This window comes from Petaurus breviceps, unplaced genomic scaffold (genome assembly GCF_028583685.1).
Source record: "Petaurus breviceps papuanus isolate PSGF00001 unplaced genomic scaffold, PetGlider_PUasm1.0 90491, whole genome shotgun sequence".
Classification (NCBI taxonomy): Eukaryota; Metazoa; Chordata; class Mammalia; order Diprotodontia; family Petauridae; genus Petaurus; species Petaurus breviceps.
Genome location: NW_027187263.1, coordinates 475463 through 483911, shown reverse-complemented (window position 1 = coordinate 483911; position 8449 = coordinate 475463). Strand labels below are relative to the sequence as shown.

Here is an 8449-nt window from a genome sequence, read left to right as displayed (position 1 = left end):
AGAGAGACAGAGAGAGACAGAGAGACAGAGAGAGACAGAGAGACAGAGAGAGACAGAGAGACAGAGGCAGAGAGAGAAAAAGAGAGAAACTACACATAGAATCAAGAATCAATTTGGAGTTCAAAAGTCAAGTTAGAAAACAATAAGTAATGTTTTGGGGTTTTTTTTTGTCAAAAACCTGAGAAAAAAAAATTAAATAGATACAAACTGAAATAATGAATCGTGTTCGAAGTCTTTTAACCGTTTTTTTTAATGTATTGCTGTATATAGGTGATCTTTTAATTATTTGTTTTTCTTTGTATCCCAAGCACTCAGCACAATGATTGGCACTCGGTAACTACTTAATAAATGATTGTTGATTTCTGAACATCTATCTATATTGGGAGATGAGTGAAATTCGAAATATTCTGCCCAGTCATGCTGTGTAGTAAGGAGATCACCGAGTTTATCAGTTTGCCTGGGATCCAATTCCAGCTTTGATATTTGATAGTTGTGTAACCAGGGGGGAAAACACACCACCTCTTTGAACATTTTTCTCATCCATAAAATGGGAACACTAATACTCAGACTACTTATTTCAAAGGGTTGTTGTGAGGAAATTTTTTTTTAATTTAAGCTCTATATAAATGTGAGTTGTGATTATAGTCGATTAGCAAATACCCAATTTACTCAGGAAGATTAGATTCCAGAAACCTAATGGTTTCATTCCTATCCAGTGACACATTTACAATGCTTGTTAGTTCAGAGTGACCCTAAAGCCTCAGAACAATAAGTCTTGACAATATTGGACAGTATTCCCCTATTTGCCACCACCTAAACTTTCCATTAGAAGGCTGCTAATAGAAATAGAACTGGGGCAGCTGGGTGGCACAGTGAATAGAGCACTGGCCCTGGAGTCAGGAGGACCTGAGTTCAAATCTGACCTCAGACACTTGACACACTTACTAACTGTGTGACTTTGGGCAAATCACTTAACCCCAATTGCTCTCCAAAAACCAAACAAAAAAAAAAAAAGAAAGAAAAGAAAAGAAATAGAACCAAACTCATGGGAATTCATTACTTCTCCCCCCATAGTTAACCCAGGCTAAAATAGAGGATTCAAGATAATTTTTGATAAATTCATGAGTGATAAATTTATAATAGAATATCAGCATCATAATCTTTAGAAATAGTCCATTCCCCCTCCTCCCTCATCACAAATCTAGTTAGAAGAAAAACTGTTGCTGAAGCCAAGTCCTTTCTTCCCAATCCCACTATACTGTACTATAAAATTTGAAGATGTATGAAGTGTGTCTGTAACCTATTGAAATGGACATAACGAAGGGCAAAATGCTGCTTCACAAAACTTCCTTTAGTTCAACTTTCAGAACTTTGGGGAGGGGGGAAGGCTGGGATGGTAAAGGGCATGGATCCTGGATCTTTTCCTTTTTTCAATGATATGTTCTTTTTCAGATGGTGATGGCTGTATTTAGAAAAAATGAAAAATTCATCTGTCTCACATCATTAAGGTGTTAATAGTGCTAACACTTTTTAAAAATTATCTGTTAGTGTCCTATTTTATTCAGGTCTACTCCTGAATCCTAAATAACAGCTTTTCAAAAAACTTAATTCAAGATTAATTTTGTTTGACACGGGATTTCACAAGAAATGCTTTTAAATCCACATCTATTTTACCATGAGAGAATATTGGAATGTAGTTTATACATGAGATTACTGTATGATTAACCAGAAATTGCCAAAATTATGTTTTTATTCTTTACTGTTATTTGACCTTTTGCTTGCTTTTCATGGTTACTTTTGACCTATTTAATTGTTCTTTAATTTCTTGCACATTTAGCTACTTGTTAGTTTGAAATTTACTCTGGGGGGGCGGCCAGGTAGCACAGTGAGTAAGAACACTGGCTCCAGTGTCGGGATGACCTGGAGATCGAACCCCGGGCTCAGATACTCAGCACCACACCCAGAAATAACTGGCCGTGTAACCTTGAGCAAGTTACTTAACCCCAATTGCTTAAAAAAAAAAAGAAATTTACTCTGGAATCTTTTATCTTTTCGATTAAAGGTAGCTGGAATCACTCAGGTAACCATTTAGGTGAGCTTGTTTTATATGTTTGTGGGTATAAATACAAACACATACATGTATAGTGCATGTACGTGTGTATATAGTCACATAGTGTGTATGTATGTGTGTATGTGTACATATACACACTTATACATACTACATATAGTGATCTATGAAAAAAGAGTTGACTAGAAAATCTTCCCGAGGCACACTTCACTGAGTGAGAAGTGTGGCCTTTGGCCCTCCTGAGAGTTACCCTAGATCACTCTTATAGCATAGTCTTTCTTGTGATCCACAGCCAAGAACCTGAAAGAGAGAATTTCCTCTTTCAAACTGTTTTTAAACAGCAGGCCATAATCAATATGTGTGCTACCTATGTCTCTTCAATTTGTCATCTCATTACATCACCCGGTAATCTCTGGAGCTCTAATGGGGAAACTGTTGGAAGCAGTTTCTGTTGCACCCAACATAGAAGGCAATTAATAGCATCTGGAAACTCCTAATTCAAGTGTAATTATTCTTAGAGGGACATTTGGGGACTTCAGAATTTCAAAATTATATTATAAATAGATATATGAAAATTATTACCCCATACAGGTGTATATACAAATTACGTGTGTGCATGTGTGTGTATTGCATATACACAGATTTAAATGCATATTTAAACAATAAACATATATATGATAGGGTTTTACAAATTGTTTTCTCTTCTAGTTCTGTTATTTCACTGGTATAGAAAGCTCCTTGTGTGGAAACTCCCTCTACCAAAGTAGATCAACAGCTTGCTGTAACATATATGTATGTATACATATGTGTTATATACATATGAGTGTGTTTATATGTATACACATACACACATATATATATAAATTTCAGAGAACTGACAATTTTTGTAATTCATATAATTTTAGAAAATTTTAGGTGAACTTCCCATGGCTATGCAACTAGTATGTGTCAGAGGTCAAAACTAAACCCAGGGCTTCCCAATTCTAAGGTTGGACACTATGTCATGTTGTCATGTTGCCTTTCTTGTGTGTGTCTATGTATGCATGTGTGTATGTGTGTGTAAGAGAGAGTGTGTACTGATATTAAAATTCAACTAGATTAGCCTTTCCCAGGACAATTCAATATTTGGAACATCAAACATAATTATGCATCCAACATTCAAAATGTCATCAAATATTGTTCATACTAGGAGTATCATACCTGAAGATTACAGCTTCTACTCTTAACCATAGATGATTTCAAAATTATTTTTTTAGGAAAAAAATAGGGAAATATTTGATGTAACTTTCCAATACCTATTCTCCACATATGTCCTTGTGTACACAACACTGTCCTTTGGACTTGAGTACCTGGTTCGAGTATTATAGCTGAAATACAAAGATTTTTAACTTTATTTTAAAAAGTTTATTTACAAGAATAGTAATTATAGCAGGTTATGGAATAACTAGAATTATTATTTAGTAAATTTTAATATAAAATATAATTTATTTATAGGTATTGCTTCTTCTAAACTATTTTTAATTTAAATATAAAGGTTATATTAATTGACCACTCCAAAAATTCATTATCAGTATTTTTATTCCTGATACTTTATAGTTCCACCAGTATGTTCTATTTCTAAAATATCACATTTAAAATTAGACATTATTCTCAAGAATATTTTGTCTTGCATGTGAGTAAACACACTGAGAATCTGATTAATGGTTACTTTGACTTTATAAATTCCTTTTTATTCTATTGTCCTAATCATATTTCCCAATAACAATTTACCCCCACAGATTTTTTAAATGTAAAGGAAAATACTAATTAAACACACATAAAATTGTAATATTTACTGGGTTTTTATGAATAATTAAAAGATGATTTTTATCATTTGCTAGACTCTAAGCTCTTTGAAGAAAAGAAATTCTGTCTTATTTTTCTTTGTACCTCTCATGGTTCAGTGCCTTGCCTATTAAAAATCAAATGTGATCATAGGTGTAAAATACTTGGTAAACCTTAAAGAACCATGTAAAAACTAGTTATTACTATTATTATCATTATTAGAGGTGTTCCATTAAATCTGTTGATTGAATGAATATATAAATATCACAATCATACTTTATATAAAATATTAAATTCAAGTTCCTAATTTCTCAAGTACTCTAGTGATCTTGGTTTCTGTCTACCACAAGAGTTGTTATGAGAAAAGGACTTTACAAACTTTAAAGTTTTATTTAAAATTGAGCTATTAACTTAGTTTTTATAATAAAAGTATTAGAAATTATCACCCCTGTCTTTCTTATTAAATGGAAAGATCATACACTGGAGTGTGCTCAAGTTTCTTCTCTCAGTGTTTCTCTCCCTCTTGTGTTTTGTTTATTTTGGTTTTGGTCTGGACCTATGATTTCAAAAATATAGTGAACCTCCCACAAGGAAATTCTTTCTACCAATACAAATCAGCAACTGTTCCGTACCTAATAGCCTTAATTAGTTATATGGGGGATACTTAAAGGTTAAGTGATTTGCTCAGGGCCACAGAGCCAGTGGGGAGTTAGGTGATGAAGGAAGACTCATCTTCCTGAGTTCAAATCTGGCTTCAGACATTTACATTCACACATAGCTGTGTGACTATGGGTAAGTCACTTAACCCTGTTTGCCTCAGTTTCCCCATCTGTAAAATGAGCTGGAGAAGGAAATGGCAAACCTCTCCAGTATGTTTGCCAAGAAAGCCCCAAATGGGGTCACAAACAGTCAGACACAACTGAACAAAAACAGCACAGATACAGTATATATGAGAGGGAGGACTTGAAATAAGGTCCTCCTGACTCCAAGGCTAGCTCTTTACCCACCACAACATGTTGCCTTTCTTCTTCTGTCTTTATCCTTATGTATTAGACAGAGTAATGTAAACAAAACATTTATATTTCAATTATCAAATAATTATGACCCTTTTATAGCGACATAGACACTTAACTTTCTACATTTTCCTATTATGATAGCATATGGCTTTTTACCAGTTGCTAACTTCATCTGGAAAGAGAACTCCCAGTATAGAAACTCTCTCCAGCACAGCAGATCAGCACTTGACTTGGTCACATATCTACTCTAGGTCATGGATTCTAAGGCCTCTATCCACTATGCCTCATCACAGTAATGTCCAAACTATTAATCCTATTACTTTTCTAAAAGATTTCATGCACAAAAAAAAACCTTACATTAGAATTACCTGATAAAGTAGGAAATTTCTGTGATAGAATATGGTATGTGCAGGCTGGTTTAAAAAAAAAAGAAGAGGGAAGTTGTTTAATTTATTGACTTGAAATGCCTAGCATACCTGGAAGATGTCCTGGTTTCATGAGAATAGGCTGTGTTGATGACGGACTGGTTGTTTTGAGCATTGGTAGATGTATTGGTATATTCCTCTAGCCTAAAAAGAAGCAGAAACAAAGACAAATTTGAAAACCAAACAGACTCGAAGGTTGGTTGTTGTTGATTTTTTTTCCTTGATCATACAAACAAAAATGTTATTAGCAATACTGTGAAACCTTGCTAGACTTGTCTGCTTAACCACAGATAGACACTCCTCGAAACCACGAACTCTTTTCTCCTTGTTCCATATTATTGCACTTGGATACAACCATTATCTTTGTAGGTAGATTATTCTGAAAGTGTTAACTACATTCCCCAACTCTATCTTTTATCGAGGATGGAAAGTCTGAGGTTGGTTTTTGTGATTGCTTCACACACACACACACACACACACACACACACAGATGTGATATTTTAGAAGGCTGCCAATGTATGATGTCTTACAACAGTCAGTTTCAAGAAAATGATCCAAAGACTTTTTTTTGAGAATCTTCATCTTCTATCTTGTTATAAATTAAGGTCAACATTTTTATGCCTGCAAAACTCGGACCTACATTTTTTTATCTCTCTAAAAATACTAGCAGGCTTAGCAGGGTTTAGGAACATTTAGTTTTATTTCTGGGTATCTCAGAAAATTATTAATCTAAGAAAAGTTCAAAGTCTTAGCTTCTCTTCCTTCTCAAAGTTAGCTAAACTCTGATAAAATAAGATTGGAAAAAACACAGAAAAGAGTGTAGATCTTTATAAGTATTTATCATTCCCAGATAGACTTTTCCTTTAATTTCTGTGTGACTCCAAAAGAAGAGAAATGCCTGTTGATAGTAAGATTTCTCTGGAATTAAGGTGGCAATTTTTTTGTCTTAAGAAAGTTACTATGTGAATACATGCATTTACCTCTGTAAGAATGACCTTTAAATTATGAGAAAATAAAATTGTTGTTATTCAGGCATTTTTCAATGTCTGACCCTTCGTGATCCCATTTGGGTTTTTTTGGCAAAAATACAGGAGTGGTTTGCCATTTCCTTTGCCAGTCCCTTTTACAGATGAGAAGACTGAGGCAAGCAGGCTTAAGTAACTTGCCCAGAGTCACATAGCTAGTAAGTGTCTGAAGCCAGATTTGAACTCAAGGAGATGATTCTGACTCCAGGCCAAGCACTCCATCCACTGCATCACCTAGCTGACCAAAAAAATAAAATTAGGAGACTTATAAAACTAGTCTAAGGTAGTTGCAAGATCCATTCCATTTCAGGAAATTTAATTTCATTCATGCAACAGTGTTAGGAATTTTCCATAAATGGTCAAATGCTTGTCACTGTTAAATAAACGTAGACCAAATAAGAGGACTTTAAAAAAAGCAAAGTCTAAAGATGCATTTGGCTTTTTGTGAAAGATTACCAAAATATTAAATCTGTCTTGAATTACATTTCAAAGAAGAGAAGCCTATTTTAAACCACATCATTTAAATGTCACATCTACAATGAGATTTCCTACAATAGCATGAAAAAAATGTTGATTTCCATAATAGTTTTTAAAAATCTATACTAGTCAATCTTTTAAAAAAATTTTAATTCTACAAAAGGACAACCTCTATATAGGCCTCTCTACCCAAACCCCACAGCACCCAATGAGTTTTGAGTGTGATAGGGAACACAAGAATAATTGTATTCTTTCCATTCAATTTGACAGACATTTATTAAGTCCGTACTATTGGCAAGGCACTGTGGATATGAAGGCAAAAAAGAAAAAAAAGAAATCAACACATTCCCTGTCCACAAGGAGTTTATCTTCTTTCTTAATGGATACAATTTGTAGACAAAAGGGGAGATACAACATAATACAAAATCATTTCAAATGGGAGACAGTGGGCGAACTAGGAAAGGGTCTATGTAGATCCCTGTAGAAATTCTAAAAAGCAGTGGAAAGGAAGGAGCAGATTTCAGACACGGAGGACTACTTGTGTAGATACAGAGAAATTGCTTGGAGAAGAATCAGCATACCCATTTGAATGGAACAGGGTTTTTGAAGGGTAGTTGGTGAGAACCAGGATGACAAGGGGCTTTAAATTCCAGGCTGAGGATTTGGGGGCATGAATTTGTTTATGCTATAGTGGGAGTTCATGGTCAAATCGCTGTTTTGGATAATCAATCTGGCAGCTGTGTAGAGGACAGACAGGGAACCAGGAAGTCAACAAGCATTTATTAAGCAACTGCTCTGTCCTAGAACTGTGCTAAGGTGATACGAAGAAAGATAAAAGAGTCCTTGCTCTCAAGAAACCCAGTCTAAAGGCAGAGAACAATTAATGCTGTTCAGTCCCTTTAGTCACATTGGACTCTTCGTGAGTCCATTTAAAAATTTTTGTGCCAAAGACCCTGGAGAGGTTTGCCATTTCCTTCTCCAGATCATTTTACAGATGGGGAAACTGAAGCAAACAGGGTTAAGGGACTTGAACAACTAATACCAACAAGATACAAAAGAGGGTATACTGAAGATGAACAACAAAGGGAAAGTACCAGCATTAAGGGGAATCAGAAAAGGGAAGCAGTTCCTCATTTAATCTAATTTGCCACAGGTTATAAGATCCTTTACCACAGTACCCTTAGGTGGTAATTCACTATCTACCTGAATCCCTCTAGGTAATAGGAACTAGTCCGTTCCATTATTGGAAAGCTCTGTTTGTTGGAGATTCATAGAATCACAGGATCACATATTTAAAGTTAGAAGGGACCTCGAAGGTCATCTTGTCAAACCCATAATAGTGGCTAGGTAGTGCAGTAGATAGAGCACTGGGCTTTGAATCAGGAAGACTTATCTTCCTGAGTTCAAATCTGACCTCAGACACTCAGTAGCTGTGTGACTCTGGGCAAGTCACTTAACCCTGTTTACCTCAGTTTCCTCATCTGTAAAATGAGCTGGAGAAAGAAATGGCAAACCATTCCAGTATCTTTGCCAAGAAAACCCCAAATGAGATCATGAAGAGTCAGACACAACTGGAAAACAAATGAACAAAAGTTAAACCCATGCCTTTTGCAT

General features: G+C 35.1%; 1 protein-coding gene across 1 annotated transcript in view; it reads right to left on the bottom strand.

Moving 5' to 3' along the window:
* SCEL (sciellin) overlaps nucleotides 1–8449 on the bottom strand; it is a 147051-nt gene that overhangs the window by 12290 nt on the left and 126312 nt on the right. The window contains exons 29-30 of the mRNA XM_069062662.1: nucleotides 5385–5477; nucleotides 3364–3435 (exon numbers count right to left, since the gene is read on the bottom strand). Of these exons, the coding sequence (XP_068918763.1) occupies nucleotides 3364–3435; nucleotides 5385–5477 (165 nt within the window). The remainder of the gene's footprint in view (nucleotides 1–3363; nucleotides 3436–5384; nucleotides 5478–8449) is intronic.